Below are 20,609 nucleotides of genomic sequence, written 5' to 3'. Positions count from 1 at the left end.
GTCAGAGTAGGGAAGAACAGAGCCTTCCTTCAAACCCTCCTGTGGCTCCTCAGCCAAGGAAACAGAGGCACCCTGAGCCCTTGTAGTCAGCAGAACAACCCACACCAGCCAGGTGCCCCCAGGCCAGGCCGCAGGTCTGGCCTAGGAACCCTTGCTTCAGCCCTCCCAGCTTCAGGTCATCCAGGGCCATGCTTGACTGGGCTCAACTGCCACCCACCAAACCGGGCATAGACGTCTGTCACAGCCTGGCTCAGCGCCAGGTCGATGAGGCCCCGGCCCAGGCAGAAGTGGGGGAAGACGATGAGCAGCTTCCTCAGCACAGCATTGAATCTGAGCAGCGTCTGAAACACAGAGAAGCAGGGCGGTCAGGAGGGGGGCCCAGCCCACTGTGCCCTCCTGAGCAGGGTGGGGCCTGGATGCCCTCCCAGGAAAGGACCAGGGGGAGGACTGTAGACAGAGGGGCCTAGCAGCCAGACTGTCCACAGGAGAGATTTGTCACAAAGTAGGAAAGTCCTGAAATACTCATAGGAGGTGCCTCTTTGGGAGCCTCACAGGCAGCCCCTTGAGAGCTCACTGTGGGTTCTGAAATTACCCACAAGCCCTCCAAGTCACTTGTTTCCAGGAGATGCAGCAGCGGCTGGGAATGTGACCCGGGCTCTCTCTGCTTTGGTACAGCTGTGAGCCATTACTGTCACCCAGCTTCGACCCAAGGGGAGAGGGTCCCTGGAGCACAGCCCAGCTCCGTTGCTCGGCTCCCACAGGATACCTCTGGGCTGTGTGCAAGAAGGCAGAGACTCTCTGTGGTGTCTGCACTGAGTTGGGGGGCTTGTTTTCGGGTGCCCAGACTGTGCTTGCTGCCTTAGCCTTGAGGTGTCAGGCAGAGCCTCCCACAGGAAGGCAGAGGGGACATGGTGGAGACAAGGCTGAAGAGGCCATTGCTGCCCATAATCTGGCCCATCCCCACAGCACAGCCTCCCCTGCTCCCCACTGTTCCCCAAAAGGCACTCTGCCCTTTGCCTCTGGGCATTTGCACTTGCAGCTTCTATTAACTGTTGCTATTAGCAGGAAAGAACACCCTCCTTCACAAAGCTGGTTCTCGTGACCCCTTCCTGCATAAGCCTCTCCAGATTCCCATGGTAAAACCTTCCCTTCTCCTCTCTTAGAACACATTCCACATTGCCAGGTGAATTATTTTTTACCTGCCTACTTTCTCCCCTAGTCAGTCGTCCCTGCAGGACAGGGACTGGGTCCTAATCATTTGGTATCCTTCCTAAATTCCTTGTACAATGATTAGTTCATAGTAGCCACTTCATTGTTTACCAAATGGGGAAACAAAGTTCTGCTTGTCCAGGACCAGGCTTAAACTGAATTTCCTCCACCAATATTCTCCAGAGCCAGCTTGGGCTGGTGTGGCTCAATGGATTGGGTGTTGGCCTGCGAGCCAAAGGGTTGCCAGTTCAATTCCCACTCAGGACACACGCCTGGGTTGTGGGTCAAGTCCCCAGTAGAGAGCGCATAAGAGGCAACAACACATTGATATTTCTCTCTTTCCCTTTATCTCTCCCTTCCCCGCTGTCTAAAAATAAAAAATAAGAAAAATCTTAAAAAAAAAAAAGATTCTCCAGAGCCCTGCAGCCCAGCTCTTTTGGGTCCACTCTGACCTGTGGCGTTCACCTGTCTTGCTCCTTTGATGTTCTGTCACATGGAATGTAGTGTTCTGAAGTTATACCAGTTCCTAACTCGGCGTGCAGGTCATTCCCTGACTGGGAGGGGAGTTCTGAGGGACAGTTCGAGCGAGCAGGCCGTGCTTGCTTCTATCGGCACATCTATCACGTGCTGTTCATTTAGTTGACACCTCTTGACTGAGAAGGGACAGCAGCTACTGGGACCTGGGGAGCCTCCTCTGGGGTACTGGGTATTTCTGCAGCATCTGTCTGATAACTTATGTGGAAGCTACCAGCTTTTACGCAGGGGAGGAAGGTGCACTCAATACATGTTGGCTAAATGAGAGCAGCTGGCAGGAGGGAGAATGTTTTGAGTTTTTTAAGCGTATTATTTAATTATTCTGAAGTAACACACTCTTCAGACTGAGTGAGCTGTGAGCCTGCGACAAACACAGCTCTGAAGAGTAGCCCTGTCAGTCTACCAGGACGCTCCGGCCACTGTGGGGTGGTCGGGGTGGGGGGCAGTGTTCTCCTCCCCCTTGCCCTGGGGTCTGACTGTGACATGGGATACGTGTTATCAGTCATGGCACAGAGGGGCCACAGAAAGCCTGACATGGTTTGGAAAGCATCGCTGTCAGTCAGCCATGAGACTGGGTGGTTAGTGCAGAGTGCAGACTTGCCTTGGGTTCTCCCAGCAGCCCAGAAGCAGGAGTGGGGACCAGGGCCGCAGGATAGCAGAGGCGCTGGCTGGGGCCCACCCTTGGAGCTGCAGAGGCCTCCTGAGGGAAGGAAAGGCTACACAGGCCACTGGGGAGACAGGCGCACGGGCGAGACCAGCAGTCCTTGGGAAGTTCCCAGGACAGCCACGGCCAGGGCTCGGGCACAGCAGCTGGGAGCGAAGTGTGGAGCGCAGACAGCCCTGCGGCTGCGGCCACTGTGGTTGTGACCCAGTCCGGCCAGTTGTCCCTGGGCAGAGAGAAGCCTGGGGGCTGTGGGTGGGACAACTGGATGCTACAGGTCATACAAGGGCCCGTTCAGTGCCATAAATTCCTAACCCTATCCTCGGGATTAATTTTTATGTAAAATAGTATATATTACTCTGTTACAATTCACATAAGAAAGTGGAGGGAAAGTCCTGACTGGTGTAGCTCTGTTGTTTGGGTGTCATCCTGCAAAGCGAAAGGTCTCTGGTTCGATTCCCAGTCAGGGCACAACCTGGGGCTATGGGTTTGGCTCCCTGTTGGAGCATGTACAAGGAAGAACCAATCAATGTTTCTCTCTCACATTGATGTTTCTCTCCCTTTCTTTCTTTCTCCCTTCCTTTCCCTCCCTCTAAAAATTAATTAATTAATTCAAGGAAAAGAAAGTGGAGGAAGAATATATATGCATTTGCTTATATGTCTCCAGAACACATGAGAAACTCAAATGAAAGGTTGCCTCTGAAGCTGGGTGATTGAGAAACAGGAGTAGGAAGGAGACTTTTCATTATATGTCTTTTTGCTCCTTTTAAATTTTGAAATTACATGAGTGCTCTGGTATGTGTAGAAAACCTAACACCTGCAGTCCTCAAGAAACCTTGAAGGAGTAAGAAAATCCAAAATATTAAAATAATGAAAAGTCATTTATAGCTTGAGAATGAGCTCAGGGAACCATGACACTAGAGTATGAGCAGGAACAAGGAGTTCAAAGAAAGAAAAGAAAGGGAAGGAGGGAGGGAAGGAGGGAGGGAAGGAGGGAGGTTGGTTCATTTGTGCACAAGGCGTGTTGAGACAGCACTTGCCTGTGGCTCTGCTTTGCCAGCACCTATTCTCTAGTGTCCTAGTCATCAGACAAGGATGCCAAAAACATCATGCTCACCTGGTTATTCTCAAATAATTCCAAGATGAAGGTGATGGCACTGCTGTTGATGCCGATGAACAGGTTGGCACAAGACAAGGCCACATAGGCTGTGCTGGGGACGTCAAACAGGAAGGATGCTGGGTACATCATGGGAATGACTGCCCATCTGTGTGAAACGGCACAACTCAGTGGCACGGAGCGTCAATTTCTATTCCAGCTGCTGTCCCCTTAGATATGATGCACTTCCCTCACACAGGAGGTGAAATGTTTAAACTGCTGAGAGTCCCTGGAAGACCAAAGAGATACTCCACCCCTTGATCTTTGTTCCCCATCTTTGAACTGAGATAGTAATGCCTTCCCTGGCCATCTCATGGGGGCATTTGCAACTGTGAATGTACATAAATTGTAAAGCCTTGTACGGTGCATGGGGGCACGGTCTACCCTTCAATGCTTTCCACTCTAGTCTGGATCAGCAAACTGAACTGAGGTCCCAACAGGCTCATTCACAGTTCCCTGGGGCTGATGCACCACAGTCAGGCTGGTCCCCAAATTCTCTTTTCCCTAGAGATAAATGGAGACCACTGCTCTGGTAAGAGTACTGGACCACCCAGGAAGGGCCAGATAAGAAAACTGAGGCCTACACGAGGTGTATGATGTGTCCACGGTACACAGATAGGATGTGTAGCCCTGGACATGAAGTTGCATGTGTTGCTCTATAGTTCCACTGAATTTAATCTCTGTGACATCTCCGGCCCTGACTCAGGAACAGCTTTTCAGCTGGAGTCGTCTGCTGGCTGCAAAGAACTCTTGGCCAGTATAGATGGAGACACCGAGAGGGATGGGCTGGCCACAGCGAATCAGAATCACAGCTGGGAGAGAGATGGGAGTGACAGATTCCCAGGTGTTGGTTGAGCCATGGTTTGAATGGAAGAAAATCCAGGCCACGTGGGGCATCTCCATCGTCCCTGAGTGCACCGAGCCTCAGGAGCACGTCCGTGCATGGACTCAGAAACAGAAGCCAGCCAGGCTTCTGGCCAGGCTGCAGAGCTGATGGGGGCTGGAAGCTAACCTTGCCACCAGAAACCCAGTTTTCTGTCAGGAGATCATGCTCCCCCTCCGACTTGCCTTTTGATGGCCTTAGCTAAAGGCTCAAACAACTCACCCGTACAGCATGAGCAATGCGACAAGGGCAGGAAGATTGTTTGGAGAAGTGTAGGCTTTCTTCTGAAACCCGATGAAGATGCCCACCACTAGGGCTGCGCTCACAGCATAATTTATCTTGAAGAGAGAAGAGGAGACCTGTTTCCTGTCTGTCAAAAGGGACTGGGTCGGCTCCTCCAGCACATACGGTCTGCGGTGCTGATTCTGTTTGTCTAAATAGTTCTCGGTTAGTAAACATATGTTAAGTTGTATTTAGCCCTCCTACTCTGCCCCACCTCCCTGTGAAGGGGACCTTCAGTCTGCATCTTTTAAAAGAATGAATTATGTAATTCTACCTCTTCTCCCATTCTCTCTTTGTAATTAATTGGTCATGAAGTCCTATAGATTCTACTAAGTAAGTCTCCAGAACTCAGAAAAACTTAAGATCTGGTCCTCGGCCTCACAAAATTCAAATAGATGACACTCTTTCATCACTTTTCCCCTTCTCTTTACTTCTTACACAATTCGGTCCCAAAGGCATTAGGATGGACAGGGAACGATGGGCAGCCTGGAATGACAGGCAGCCGTGGTGGGGTCAGGGGTGCAGTGACAGTGGTCCCAAATGGGATGAGGACCCGAGAAAGGTGAGAGGATATCTCACAGAGGGTGGGCTAGTGGGGTGCTGGAGCCCCAGTGGTGTGAGAAGAGTGTTGATTGGGAGGAGGGTACCAGAGCCAGAGCAGAATGAAGAGGACCTCCTCGAGGTCAGCTGAAGCAGGGAGGGGTGGGTGTCCACACGGTGGAGGGGATGGGGCCAGAGATGGGAACTGTTTATATGTGGGTGTATTGCTCAGGTAGCTAAATGAATTCGGGGTGATAGAAGCTGGTGTCTCACTCTTGGAGAAGGAAGTTACAAATATGGAAACCTGGAAAGCCATCATGAGCCTATGGTGTTGGATTGGAACCAGAGGTTTTAGCGAGCCCATCACGTTCAGTGCATGGACAGATAAATACAGATGTAAATGCATCTTGATCTATCTGTCTATCTATCTATCTATCTATCTATCTATCCATATCTTCCCTAGTTCTCTCCCCTGAGAAGGCCTGGGACCATCAACACCCCAGTAGCATAGAGCATATCTAGCAGGCAGCTCTTGGTTTTGAGGGCCCTTTTCCACAGAAAGGAACCAGGTTTCCTTGGGGACACAATGGGTTCCAGGTAGGGCTGGGGGGAGTGGGATGAACCTGGAACATCTTGCTGTGCCAGAGAGCATGGAGGTGCTCAAGGGCAATGGGGATGGAAGTCAAGAGGAGGCAGAAATCAGCTCAAACGGGCTCTCCCTGGCCAAACCAGGGGTAACTTGAGCATCGGGATAAATAATAACGGTACCTGATTATAATCCATGGACTAACACAGGAAAGATGACTTCACATAGTTATAAATAACATTAATGAATCAATGGAAAGTTTGATAACAAACAGGATTTTGCACAGCTTTAAAGTACCTCTCCCCCAAATTCTTGCTAATTATAAAAAAAAAGTAGCTTTACAGTGGAGAATCTCAGTGAACAACGTCTCAGTCAGACGACCGAAGTGGCACCACCAGTGACAGACAAACCGAGACAGAAGCTGCCTGACGGGACTCGGTGAGCAGAACAGAGCGTCCCTAGGTGACGCTGCTGCCGTGACCTGAACCTAACCATGAGGACATGCCGGGCAAATCCAGACTGAAGGACATTCTGCCAGATAACTGGCCTGTGATCGTCAAAAATGTCGAGGTCACGTGTGTCAAAGAAAAACTGATGAAACACTCCAGGCGGGGGAGCCTGGAGGGACAGGACAACTGCATTCAGTGCCTGCTACTGAGAGACACGTGGATCCTTTTCTGTAAACGAAGTTATTCAGGCAACTGACAGAACCCAAGCGGGGTCTGGGGATTAGACGGCGGTGAAGCCCGAGTGCTGGTCACACCAGAAGTGCTGGTGTGCGCGTGTGAGTGTGTGTCTGTGTATGTGTGCACCCATGTGTGCACATGTGTGAAGGGGCATCTTATTGGGAAGTTACTCTCAAATGACTCTGAAAAACAGTTTTGAACTGTCCCTGGAACATTTCTGTAAGTTTGCTATTGTTTCAAAATTTCACAGAAAAAAACACGGTATAAATAAAAAGAATATAAGGTATCATGTACATGCTGAGTGAATGATAGAAACAGGGTTCATTCACTCAGTAACGACCCCGAGGCATGTGCTGCCTTTTTGCCATAGCTAACGAGTGTCCTGAGCTCTGACAATCTGGATCCCAGAGTTTGAATTCCAGGCTAAATGTAGAGCATCAGGAAGCCTGCTTATGTCCCACCACCATTTTTCTGGCCCTTCCTTGGGGTGTCTGCTTTGCTAGTATCACCTCCCCCCGAGACACCGCTCTGTCATTCTCTCCACATTCTGCTTTGGCTCACATGTCTCAGTTTGTAGCCAGGCACATGCCTGGGTCAGCCCCAAGTGTAAATTCTATTCATTGTCTTTTAAACAAAATAGAGTGAAAAAAACTAGCACGTTAATGGCCTTTCAGTGCAGGTGAGCCCAGCTCCCTCCATATTCAGAGCATAAGGTCAGTATGGCCTCTCGAAGTGATGTTCTGTCCGGGGTGAGGCTTGCAGAGTCTGACTTCCTCCCATGTGGCCATGAAGGTTTTTCATGGGCAGAAAAGAGAGGAAAGAATTCAGTACTACTGATAATTTCTGGTTTTGTATTGTTAAGTGGTGGCTTCTTAATAGGTCAAGTAAAATAAAATAAATTATGTCTCTAGGAATCCCACTGTTTGCCATCATTATCAAAAGTCATAGTGGAGCAGGTTGTTTGTGCTGGTCTCCATCATAATGAATCTTATCGTCACATGAAGTGGGACTCGGGTTAGTCGCAGAACATTGGGATAAAGAAAACAGAGGCTCTCATTACCCAAGACACCCAGAGTAGGCCGGCTGTCACGGTGACCTCCGCTGCATTATAACTAGGCTTTTCTGCCAGTTCGACCCTGTGGCTTGTCATGAAGTATCCCCCCACCCCGCCTCCTCCAGTGCTGATTGTGAAAGGGTGGTAGTCTGCTGTTGACTCGTTAAATATATATTTTTTCATTTTTTTCTAACGTGGTGGCTTAACTGGTACAGCAAAGGTATGGCTCCTTTGGGGAAAAATAATACCACTGGGTAGGGTTGTCAAATTTAGCAAATAAAAATATAGGATACCTAGTTAAATTTGAATTTCAGATAAACAAAAAATATTTCTTTAGTATAACTATGTTCCATGCAATATTTGGGGGGTGAAACACTAAAAGTTCATTGTTTATCTGAAGTTCAAATTTAGCTGGGTATCCTATATTCATCTGGTGACTCTGCCACAGGGGAAGTTCCTCACCCCTTTGGGGGCGGAGCAGGATTTAAGAAGAGGGTACAGGGTGAAGGTCTGCTTGATGTTACTCCTTTAGCTCCAGATTATTCTCAGGACGGCCAGCCTCATTCCTGCAGTCAGAAATTATTGGATGGCTCAGAAAGCACCTTGGGGCAGTGTACGCAGAGCCCTCACTCAGCAGTTGTTGAGCTGACCCTTCCATTCTTCTCTAGCTTGAAGCTCCTAGTTCTGTGCCTTTCTAAGATATCAACAGACAGCAGACACTCAAGGCCCTTGGTGCAGCACCTTCTGACAATCCTAGCAGTACCAGAGCCCCACCCTGCTTGTTCCTCAATCATAGTAAACACAAAGGCCCACCCCCTAGGCCAATGGAGGGGAGAGAGGCACTGTGACCTGACACTTACAATGTCCCAGAGGAAGTTGGTCAGCCAGTAAGTGGTAGGGCTCACTCCACTGACAAACTGGAGGTGCTTGGCTTTGTTCACTCTCTCTTGGATCAGATAAAGGACAAAGCTGGCTGGGACGAAGGACATGGCAAAAATAACACAGATAGCAACCACGGCATCCACAGAAGAGGTCAGCCTGCAGCCAGACAGGAGATACAGGCAGAGAGAGGTGAAGAAGGCGGAGCAGGTGCAGGAGAAGACAGAGTCAGGCTCTGGGGAGGCTCACCCAGTGCTCGGTCTCAGCCTCCAGAATCCCCTCCCCTAGCCCAACGTTTGTCATTTCCTTCAATCGTCTTAAAGTGGGTCAAGGTTAAGTGGATATTCTTGGGTTTTCTGTTCCATGTTAATGTTGAATATTGTTCCATTTTAATATGAAAGTCTAGGTGAACTTTCTCTTCATTACATATTCAAATTACTTATTGATGGCTATAGAAATGGGTTTTTATATTAATGTCATATATTACAATGCTCTTATCTGTTCTAATAATTTGCCTATAGAGTCTTTCAGTTTTTTAGGTAGATAGTCATATGGCCTATGAAATTTATTTCTTTTGTTAGAAGATGTAAATTATCTTGTTAGAACGTGAAATACATCATAGCACGAGAAAATGTTCATGATGATAAGTTAATGGAAAAGAGGATGGGCTGAGTATACAGGGCTTGTCTCTCTTTGCCTTTTCTGGGGTCAAGTGGAAGGCATCTGGCTCAGAGGCCAAGTGTGGGCTGAAACCCAACCTGACCTTCACATCCAAGCCATGACCCCCTGCCAGGGACAGTGCCCACCGAGAGAAAGAAGCACCTTCAATTCCCACAAAGGCGCCACATGTGCTCGTCAGTGTCCTTATAAAATTGGAAATAGTGTGACCCACACATGCAGGAAGAGGAGAACAAATGACTAAAAGGGAAATGCACAAAAATGCTTTGAGGAAATACCCTAAACTGTGTAGGGTTATAGATAATAAGTTCTTAAAACTCTGTGTTCTTTTATTTAATGAACATATACCATTTTGTAATCACAGACGACTTCCATTTCATATTTCAGACACAGGAGACGTGGCAGTGCTGAGTGAGAACAAAGGCGGCACAGACTGCTGTCCCCCCCGCGGAGGCCCCAAGGCCGTCTGAAGGGGGGTGGCCCGGGCCGACTGTCAGCCAGGGACACTGGGCATGCTGAGGGCCTGTGTTCAGGACACTCAGTATACAGGGATAGGAAAACGAGGACCCTACAGCTTATCAGAAGGAGTTTGCCCTAACTAAGGCTAAAAACATACTACAAGCTGCACAAGATGGATGTTTTTATTCCTGAAGCTGTGCAGTAAGAGCCGAAGCTTGAGGAAGGCAAGGTTCTGTCGCCATCTCCACAGCCTGACCATCAGATGGAGTCACCGGAATCTGAGACAATCACTGCCGGGGAGATGAAAGGTTTAGTGAACCTTCCCAGTTCCCAGCGGTCACTGTGCATACTGGTGTGGAGAATGTTTGTGTGAGCTCCGGGAACAGCTTCTTATCAAGAGCCAAAAGGGAGTGGGACCAAATACACACTCACTTCCCTAATAAATACGAGGAGAAAGACCAGCCACGCAGTGTGGTGCACAGAGTGTGGCAAGTGTTCGTGTCTGCCCGGTTAAACACCCTTGCCATCCAGCCCCGCGGATCCGTTAGTGAGAGTCCTCTCGGGTCCCAAACGAGAGGAGAGGCTAACAGGGAAGTCATGAGGCTGGGGCTGCGGTGGCTTACACGGTAATCTCGGAGAGCTGCTCCTTGGTCAGGTTCAGGGGCTGGCTGATGACAGTGATGCCATACTCCTCCGGGTTCCTGTCCCGGTGCAGGCTGGCTCTCAGGATGGCATTGTGGGCCACGTTGAGGAAGCTGACCGCGGCGTGCCAGCCTTTGTTGTTAAACCACACCTGGAGGGCGGGAGGGGCTCCGTGAGGCCGTGCTAACAACAGCTGTTTCAAGAAAAAATGAGCCTCAGGAAAAGGAATGTGAGGAGGAGGAAGGGTTTGGCAGCCGGAAGACATTCCGTGCTAGATTTCAACAGATGCGATGGAATTTAATTAATCTGGGAAAATAAAAATAACCAGCTCATGTGATTTTTTCAGCTCTAGGGCAGACTACACAGGGCCAGTACCTTAAGGTTGTCTTCGGTTTCTAGATGTTTAAGGAAAGCAGGCATTTCTTTAGAGGCCTCTCTGGTGATAGGGCCCTAGAAAACCGTAATTAATGAACAAGCAAGTGGATTTTTATTTGCATTTTTAGCAGTCATGATAATTTGTTTCAGCCGGCATTGAAAGGCCTAGCCAAATCTCCAGGCTGTTTACATACCCCGCTCACATTCATTATCTGGCCAAGGTCACTCAGAAATTCCACAAGCGCTTCCCCAGCGATGGGGAGAACCGAGAGCTTCCCTCCAATGGAAATCCCTCCGTATCTGACAAGGGAACAAGAAGGCCTCAGATCAGTGCCACGACCCACGTCCACGGTGCTTCGTGCTTGCCAGTGGCTCTCTCAGTTTCTGCAGGGAAATGTGTACTTTGGGGGGAATTGTCTGCACTAGTGAGCAACAGGGCTTTACTTTACAAACCAACCTTGTTTTACTTTCTCTTTTTCTTAAATTATATTTTATTGGTTAAAGTTGTCACAAACTTCCCCCTTTGTCCTCCTCCAGCCAGCCCCTCCCCACTTCCTCAGGCAACCCACACCTCCGCAGGGCTGCCAGCTTCCCAGGGGCGCCTTTCCCCTTCTTGAGCATCAGGCCACTCCGGCTCCTCGACTTACACACATCATCCTCTCTTTGAAGTCCTCCCTGACTCTGCCCCCATCCCAGCCCTGATTCCTCCCCTGTGCCACTTCTGTGCTTTGCCTGTACTTCTGACAGCCCTGGACTCCCCTTAACCCAATTGGTATTGGCCCTCCTGTGCCCAACCTGTGCTGCTCAGCCCCGCCCGCCCTGGGGCAGCCCCTCAACGGTCTTGCCTCCACTCGAGCTCCAGCACCTGAACTGAGACCCTAGCCTTGGGGCTTTCTGACCCCCGACCATCTTCCACACTGCTCTGGGAGGCTCCGTGATCCTGCCCAAACACAGATCTGGGCTTGTCGCTCTGGCTTAAAACCTTTCAATGGTAGGATCAACAAAATTAATTTACTGAACTTTACTTCTCAGGGACTCAAATTGCACTCCCCCTACCCCCAACTCTCTGCTTCAGCTGAGGATCCATACTTCCCTCTAGGGAGCAATTCCAAGAGCTGGATTTCACTTTTATGGTTTGGAATCAAGTCAGTATCAGCTCTGCATTCATTCTAGAGGCCCATTTCTGAAGGAGCCTGGGAGGCCAGCTCACTCCTGGAATATCCCTGGAGGATTCTCCAAACCTCTGGAATCATTTGAGTCTCCAGATGCCTCAGGCATGAGGTGAGTGTAGGGCTGGGCCAGACTCCCTAAGGCTTAAAAGAGGAGGCCAAGAAGTGCCAGGGCTTAGGTCCCCTGTCCTCTCATTAGTGTTGTGAACTATTATTCCCTTGGAGCTTCTAGAACCTCCCTTGAGTGAGAATGCTCTGGACCAAGTCTTCCAGGAATGTCACTTCCCATCTATGTCCTTTGAGGAGACCTATGACATGGGGCATCTTCTGGGTCCAGGGTGTCTCCAGCCACACATCCTTCAGGACATGACGTGTGGCTTCCTGAGCACATACAGGACATTCTATCTCCAGGGCTTCGAGGTGTGGCTCTGTTTATATGGGAGTATTTTAAATCAATTTGAGATTTTAATTTCTTATAAAAATAGTTTCTTACCTCTGTTCGTTGACCCAGAATTTGTTCTTTAAGCTAAAAGTGAAAAAAAAAATCATACAATGAATATACCACAGGCATGACAGGGGAGTTAACTTTCCTCCCCAGACAATCACTGGGGTGTCCCAGTTTTCAGGGGCATTTTTGCATTTCCTGATATTCAGGCAACATGGAAACCTCAGCCTAGGAGCCCAGCCAAATACACAGGCAGAAAAAGCACTGCTGTTTTCCACTGCTGGCTCTTCAAGTCACATCCCACATGCTGGGCTTTCTGGGTGGCCCTGTTGTCAGGTCATTTGTCAGACCATCTGGAACCAGATAATGTGGCAACTATCGTACCAGTGTGGAGTGAAGTCTGCAGCCCTCCCCTCTCCCACCTGCATAAATAAGGCCCTAATAACCACCTGCACACCTGGGGCAAATTCCGACTTACTTCAAGCCCAAAGTTCAGAGACTGACTTCCAGCCAGTCAAGGGTAAAATGACAAGATAGAAGACAAAAAAATGCCAACCGTAGAGCTCACAGGTCAGGCCCACGAACTATCATTGTCATCAAGCACAAAATCCAAGGTTCTGTATTGCAACCTTGCTGCTGAGAATAAAGTCTGGGATGGTTGTTGTTTATTCCATTATTGCATAAATTCCATGCACTCTGCTTTTATTTTTGGGCTTGGTTGGCATTCTCTGTTTGTTTCCTGCCTTCTCGGCAGCTGCTTTCACCACCTGCAGTGTGTTCTAGTTAATTGAGCCCATTTATTTTTTTGTGCATGGCTCTGGTAGGGGAAGCAACTGAAAGTACTACTAAAATTAGACAGTTGTTTTATTTTAGCCCCAGAGTATATGGGAACTGGATCATAGGGTTCCCTATGATGCTCTCTTGGTAGCATGCTCTTGTTCAAATGCTTGCTCTCACAGGGGCTGCAGAGCCAGTCCCTCCCCGCAGGGGCTGTGGGAAGGGCTGCAGAGCTGGGAGAAATAGACAGTCACCAAAGAGTTCCCTGCACGTTAAAAGGCAGCACCACAGGTGGTCATTTTCTGTCAGTGTGGCAGGTGCGGTTAACCCGGCAGCCAGCCCGTGGGCTCGCTCGGACACTGCTGCTGCCTCTGTCCCCTCTTGGTCTAAATTTTTTCCTTTCTGCTTTTTACTTCTTATTTTTCCATCTCGTTTCTTTTTCCTCTACCTTTCCCCCTTTATTCTCATTTATCCCTGTCTCCAAACTTGGTCTCTCTTTCTTAACTAGTTAAAATATGAGGCTGCATTATTAGACAAATTCTATACTGTTAAATTTTACTCTTAATAGTATACAGGTTAATCTTGAAGACTGCTTAATCTGAACAAAACAAAAGCAAAATTATACTTGAGTTGCATTTTACTTGCATATTCTTAATCACCTTTTCTGTTGGATGAGGCCCTCAAATTAGGAAAAAGAAAAAAATTGCACTGCCCCAATTGTTGATAAATCATGAGAGTAAGTTATCTTCCATCCTTTGTTACTAGATTCTCTAGGGACCCAGGATGAAAAGCATTAAGGGCCCTTTTACCTGCTTCGTATTAGCGCAGGATACGTTTTCACTAGGAAGTCGGAGATGTTCCGGTCTGTAAGGTCTTGTAGGATTTCGGTGCTGCTCTGCACTCTCTGAGGCAATGAGACATTAGTGTTAATTACTTTGAAATTTGAGACCTTCCAGTTTGTGAAGCTGCTTGTTCTTCACTAAAAGTTATTTATGAACTCATCTGCTGGGAAACAAAGCTACTGAGTGAAGCATCAGCATCTCCCTAGTTGCCACGTAAATGATACGGGAGTCATCCTTGATCCCTCTCTTTTCTGCAATTCATTGATATGATAGGATAGCTCTAGCTCCCAAATAAATCTCCGATACATCTGCATCTCTCCATTTCCACTACTACCACCCCAGCCCAAGCCCCTACCTACATTTCACCTGGACTGCTACAGAAGCTTCCAAACTGGTCTCCCTAATTCCACCTTTGGCCCTCCACAATCCATTCTCCGCCCAGCAGCCAGACTGAACTTTAAAAATGTAAATCAAATACCCTAGTCACCTGGCTTACCACACTCCAAATAAACCCTGGGATCTGATCCAAATTCATTACCAAGGCTGGCACAGCCCAGGTGAGCTGGCCCCGCCTTGCCTTCTGAGCCCACCTGCTGCCACTCTCCCCTTCCTCCTCATCCTCCCCACCTATTCTGCCTGCTTCTCACACACTCACCTCTCGCCCTATAGTAGCCATGCACTTGCCAGTTCCCTGTGTCTGGTGCCCGGCCTGGACACCTCACAGAGCTGGCTCATCACCATTCACATCTCAGCCCCAGTTTTATTCCTCAGAGAGGTATGTTCTAGTTCCAGTCATTCTGGATCATAACACAGTGTTGTGCAGTCTTCACGTCTTCGTCTCCACCCAGAATTTTCTTTCCAATTGACCTGCTTACTTGTTTTTGTCTGTTACACCCCTACGTGTTACAAATTCGATGAGAGTTGGAATTTTCGCTGACTAGTTAGCTGCTGTGTCCCCAATACCCAGAACAGTACCTGACATATAGTTGAAATAATAAATCTGTGACAGGAGTGAAAGAATTCAAACAGCACCTTACAATTTACAAGTCCCCTTCCAAATACATCCAAGACTGGAAGCTAGTTCATCAAAAGATTCTGGAGAATTCTAAAGAGCATGGGTTTGGTCACCAGGTGGCAGTATTACTTTAAATTTGGGAATAAATATTGTTTAGTTTCAGGTCAGTTATGAACCTTGGGTGTCGAGGGTGTCATCCAAAAGTAGCTGAGGGAATTTTTGGTGGCTTTAAAACCACCATCATCACACACTGTCCTTCTCATTTTTATACACTTTCTGTCTCCTCTTCCTCCTTTCCCACTTTATTGTACTTCCTTCTTCAGTCCCTCTCTCTAGTGCTAGGAGAACTAGCACCTGCAGAACACTGTGTGCTGCGCACTGTGTGGAATGCTCCACATACATTATAATATATTCCTTAACCCTCGTACCCTCATGAGAGAGGAATTATTACTTTAATTTGCATACAGAGAAGGTGAGGTTCAGAAAGGTTCGCTAACTCGGACCAGGTTGCAGAACTTGCAGGGGGTTGACCTAGGATTTGAACCTAGGTCTGTCTGACTCCACAGCCCTCACTCTTTTCACTCCATCACCCTGCTTCTCAAGCTGAGACTGGCACCCAGGGGAACTGCCAAACTACCTAGGTGCAGTCTAGCCTGGAACAGTTGCTGGTGCCTGGGAAGTTTATGATGAATTGTTTTCAAAAACTTCTATTAAAGGAAAATACTCCTGTAACTTTAACTCTATGTGTCTAGAAGTCAGGGATGGAACACTCCCACCTCAGGACCCACCACCATGTAAAGAATGTGGGAACAGGTGCATCCCTGTAGGAGACTGCATCCCCCATCCCGTTTTCCAGATGACGGCAATTTACTACCTCTACACCAAGCCTGCACCTCTACCTCTGGCTTAATTCTAGGCTGAATTGGAGAGTGTGAGTGACTAGGTATAAACATAAGAGAGGGAGAGTGTGTGTGTGTGCATGTATGTGTGTGTGTGTGAGAGAAAGTGAGAGCGAGAAAGGGAGAGAGCTGAGGAGAGAGAGAGAGGAGGTAGCTCCTGTACAGATTGATGATGTTCAATTTTGCTCCCAGGAGAGACATGAATGACAATGAGGAAATGCAGGAGTGAAAGAACAATCACAGGAACCGATTTGTCTGTTTCCAGGGCTTTGGCCACAGTGGCCTGTTAAATTTCCCCCCAGAGATCAAGGACTAACCACTGAAAGTAAGTTTCTATAAGCTAGACAAGCAGCCTTGAAGTTAGGATTCACTGGTGAAATGAATCTCCACGTAGCCACTCTTGGCCTTCTGTCCCGGCCATGGGCAAGAGCCCGGCATGAGAACTTGTGGTCCCAGTGCTGCATACATACATCAGGGCGGAAGGAACCAGAGGGGCCCTCGGCAAACCCAGCAGAAGTACAGCTTTCTCTCAGGGAACAGAGAATTGGGACAAACTCCCTGAGTTCCTCTTTGGGGATCCCTGTGATGCTGAGGTGGCTGAGTTATGATTCAAGGGGAAAAATATATTGCTTGAGAAATATAAAGGCATACACTTTTAGCATATAAAAAAGAGAAAGACAAGATGCTCATAAACAGCACATCATTTACAAGCCAGCAACTATGATTGATGATGTGGCAAAATTTAGTCGTGCCTTACTACCTTCTCTAGCCCTTCTGCTATGTGCCATCCTAACAGACTTTTGTGTTTGGTGCAAGGCCACCCGGATTAGAGACTATAGTTCCCAGGCTCCCTTGACTTCTGATTCTGGCCAATGATGTGTGAGAGAAAGTGCTGTGTGGTAGCTTCTTGAACTCTCCCTAGAAGACAGTGAATATGCATGTAGGAGACTATTCTGTGTGGCATGGGCCCAGCTCCCACTGGGAGATGCACAGGACCCACGCCCACGGATAGGTTCTCCCATGGGGAATCAGGCCTGCAATGTGCCTAGGCCACTATGAGTGTTGTTTTTTGCTAAAACTCCCTCACCCTGAATTGAGGACATTTACTGCAAAGTAACTTCCTAAAATCCATGTTAAACCTTCCAAGGATGAGTATAACTGGTTCAACCACTTTTGCCTTTTCATTTGCAATATCCCTCTTCTGTGATGTGATTCATAGCATTGGCTCCTTTGTTTTCTGTAACACCCAAAGTGAACCTCTGCATAGTAAATGAGGACCATCATCTAATGGGTGAAGAAAACCCAATAAAGGCCTGTCGTGGCGGAGGCTGTGGCTTTTGCTCCCCTTGAGAGAAAAGCCATGCTGTCCCTTTTCCTCCACTGGACTTGGTAGTCCGAGAGAATGTCTCATTTCATCCATAATGACGTGGACACTGCAGGTCGGTGTCTGCATCATTTGCACACTTGGCCCTCACTTTTTATCCATCCCCTCTTCCATTCTGCTGCCTGGAAAGTAGATTCTGCCACCTGGGCCAGTGAGGCTGAGGCCTCTTTACCACAGAGGAGCAAATAAAACAGGGAGTATGGAGAATCTGCCTGAACTTGCACATGAGAGAGAAACACAGTGTGTCTTATTTTATCCACTGTTCGTTTAGGGTTGTCCTCATTCAGCTCAATGTAGTTCTGAGTGACCCAGTTTCCTTACCCACATTGTTTCCTTGACTTCTCATACACTGCTATAGAATAAATCACAGTTACCCCCAGTTTATAGGTGAGGATATTAAGGCTCAGAGAGGCCAAGGAACCAACCTGTGGCTCTCTGATGCCAGTGCCTGTGCCCTTGCCACTGTGCCACACTGCCCCTCAGGGGGTCATGCACTCATGGGCAGCTCACTGGTGATGCCCACCGAATGCCCCACCCTGCACAAGTCAGCTGGGAGGTGCTGTTATCGACCCGAGACAGAGTGAGACTTCTCTGAAATTCCCAGGAGAGGTTCGCTGTGATACATTCTAGAGTTCACGCCATCCGAGAGAGGATGCTGCTCGGAGCCAAGGTTGCCAATGTCTCTGCAAAGCATAGGCTGTTGGCTGTGTGTGTGTGTGTGTGTGTGTGTGTGCGCGTGTGCACGCATGTTAGTTACACAACACGTGGCAAGCTTCTTAAGATTGTTAATAAGTGTGCAAATACATATGCATTTGAATGGACACTGCAACATTGGTTATAATGTTACATAAATTGAAAACCGATAGATCCAACAAGGAGAGACTGGTTAAGTAAAGTAAACCCAAACCGGGGACAGTGCGCAGGCGCTAGAAGCGATGATGCAGACGCACGTGGATGTGGGCGTGCGCTCATAACGCAAGTAAGAGCAGATGGCGGCTGTCCAGACAGTGCTCTGAATATCATCCAGTTTGACTGGATAAAACCCAAAGGTATTTATTGGTGGTTATTTCCAAGTGATAGAATGATTGTTTTCCTCCTGACTTATCTGTATTTTCTAATTTTTCCACAGTGAACATGCATGATGTGTGTAGTTTTTCAGTGATAAAAGGCACATTCTTACTAGGGTGCACAGGGAGTGTTCAGTGGGAAACGGAGCTCTTGGTCAGTGACCCCCCCCAAGTGGCCGGACAAGGCCCCTCGGAGACCTGCTGGGAGGGCCCGGGGACCCTATGTAGTCCTGCCCCCGACCATCATTCTAAAATGCTATTTGGCCAGAAACTGGGGCCACAAGATACCTTCCCCAGCCCCAGCTGTCACAGGCAGACGCAGGGCCCTGGTTCCCTGGGAGGGCCGTGGTACCTGAGGGGGCGGGAACCCCCCGGCACCCTCAGGGCACTCGGGGAGCATGGTGAGCTTCTCTCTGGTGCTGCATCTGCAGGAAGGCGAGGGGTGGTCTGGGGTCCACTTCTGCTTCTGGAACAGGTGGGCGACATTCGGCGACACAGAGGGAATCTTCCAGGGGGTTGAGTTGCCACAGGGGAACTCCCTCACAGAAGACAAGAAAATATTTCACAGTCAGCTCCAAAGTTGATAAAAATCTGCAGAAGTGAGAAACAGCACCCAACCTTATCCGTCTTAGCCTTCCCTCCCCGTCCTCAGAGCTACGCACTCCTGTCTACACTCTTAGACGTTAGTTTCTGCTCAAGAAAAATCAAGCTTAGGGTTTTTTGTTTCTTGTTTTTGTTTTTTTAATTGACTCAGTGTGGGGCCAGGGAATAATGATCTAGTTTGTGGACAGTTTTATCTCTTTTTTCTCTTCTGGTGGCTCTAGCTGTTGAGAGATGACAAATAAAAGAGAAGTTTGAAATTAGTCTAGTTTGGTCCTTATCAACAGCTCTGAAAAAGACTAAATGAGAGAAGCAGTTAAAATTGTGTTGAACTGCCAGGATTTTTGGTGGCTTTCAAATGCCCTCTAAAACTCCCTTCTCTACACTTGTAGCAATAATTGAAAGTTGGCCACATACATAATTAATGCCACTCTTGGTCTGATTATATAATCGACAATCCCTATCTCCCTCCTTCGCTTGTTCAGATTCCTTTCCAATAGGTTGTGGGAAGCATAAATTAAAGTAGTATGGAACTTCTGATATCAGGAATTATAGAAATGAAGAACTGTCAGGTGATGCAGAGGCTTCCAGAGACGCAGTGAGCGCCTTTGCACATGGGTGTGCACGGGAAGCTGGGTGAGCACTGGTCACGGACAGCCGCGTCCGTGGAGCACAGAGCAGGACTGAGACGGGGCTGACCTCACCCTGCCATCTCGGTGCCCATCTCTCCCAGGGCAGCTGATGGCGCTGGAGTGGGGGCGCTCAGGGACTTACGGGAGCCGCTCTTCCTTTAGGCAGCGGTTGCCAAAGCCTGGCTTGTTCAGGAGGACGTCTGCAAGTGCTGCGAGCCGCTCGCTGCCCGGCTGGTCCATGCTAGACAACGCGAGGGGGCTCACTCAGTGGGCACATGACTGGGACAGAAGGATGAAGCAGCCGACATGCAACTCGACAGTGTTTTATTGGGTGGCTGCTACATGCCAGGCGTGTCCACAGGGCACAGGATGATGTGTGGGGTGATCGTAAGTTCTCTGGGACGAGGGCAGCCCCCCAAGCACAGCCAGTGATCGGATGGCGTATCATGTCTGGGCCCCACAACAATGAAGCTTCAGCCACTCTCCTAAACTGTATTTCCTCTTTCCTTACTCCTGGCCATCCTAGTTGTCCACTCGGAATCACCTTTCCCAAGCGACAGGTGATTTCCTTTCTGATGGCAGCCCAAGCACCCTGCCACATTGGTGACTATCCCGGGGCAGCGGGGGGTGGGGGGCCCAAGCAGCATGTGACCCAGGAGCCCCACACCCTATGGAGGCCAATGATGACCTCCGGTGATGATCCTACGCACCTGAAGAAGGTGTACTGCTGCCCGTACATCCAGGGGTGAAGGGTCAAAGCAGGATATTCCCCAAAAGGAGGGACGATGATGGAAAGCATCAGAGCCAGAAACACAAAAGTGGCTGGGAGCACAATCTGTGGGAAAATAAACATGGCAACATGGACTGTGGGCAGTGGTGTGCAAAAGACACACAAACACACATGCAGCCATATACGTTCATTTTTTAAACATTTATCCTGCTGCTTCATAACTGGGCCCTGGTGGGAGGTCAGGCTTCTGGGGAACATTCTGGGCAGCATGTGTGAAGGCTAGGCTCCTGGGAGAAGACAGTGTTCCGGCAACCACTGAGAACGGTCGGAGTAGACCGACACCGCACACTGAAGTGGGCCAGAGGGGAACCAGAGTTTAGCCAGAGGGGAACCAGTGTTTCTTTTTCTGAATAAAAAACATACAA

General features: G+C 48.7%; 1 protein-coding gene across 3 annotated transcripts in view; it reads right to left on the bottom strand.

The window, feature by feature from the left end:
* Positions 1–20,609, bottom strand: part of ABCA4 (ATP binding cassette subfamily A member 4) — a 129,185-nt gene that overhangs the window by 17,383 nt on the left and 91,193 nt on the right. For 2 of the 3 annotated variants that reach the window (XM_045847200.1, XM_045847203.1), the window contains 12 exons: positions 20,165–20,289; positions 19,597–19,695; positions 18,575–18,761; positions 13,825–13,919; positions 12,287–12,319; positions 10,819–10,924; positions 10,625–10,699; positions 10,231–10,400; positions 8,452–8,629; positions 4,666–4,781; positions 3,522–3,669; positions 218–341 (listed from right to left, as the gene is read on the bottom strand). In XM_045847200.1, the coding sequence (XP_045703156.1) occupies positions 218–341; positions 3,522–3,669; positions 4,666–4,781; positions 8,452–8,629; positions 10,231–10,400; positions 10,625–10,699; positions 10,819–10,924; positions 12,287–12,319; positions 13,825–13,919; positions 18,575–18,761; positions 19,597–19,695; positions 20,165–20,289 (1,456 nt within the window). The remainder of the gene's footprint in view (positions 1–217; positions 342–3,521; positions 3,670–4,665; positions 4,782–8,451; positions 8,630–10,230; positions 10,401–10,624; positions 10,700–10,818; positions 10,925–12,286; positions 12,320–13,824; positions 13,920–18,574; positions 18,762–19,596; positions 19,696–20,164; positions 20,290–20,609) is intronic. The other variant, XM_045847201.1, reaches the window with a different exon arrangement.

Source organism: Phyllostomus hastatus, unplaced genomic scaffold (genome assembly GCF_019186645.2).
Source record: "Phyllostomus hastatus isolate PE091 unplaced genomic scaffold, TTU_PhHast_1.1 phas_contig_524, whole genome shotgun sequence".
NCBI lineage: Eukaryota > Metazoa > Chordata > Mammalia > Chiroptera > Phyllostomidae > Phyllostomus > Phyllostomus hastatus.
The sequence above is the reverse complement of the archived record's forward strand: the minus strand, read 5'-3'. Positions and strand labels throughout refer to the sequence as shown.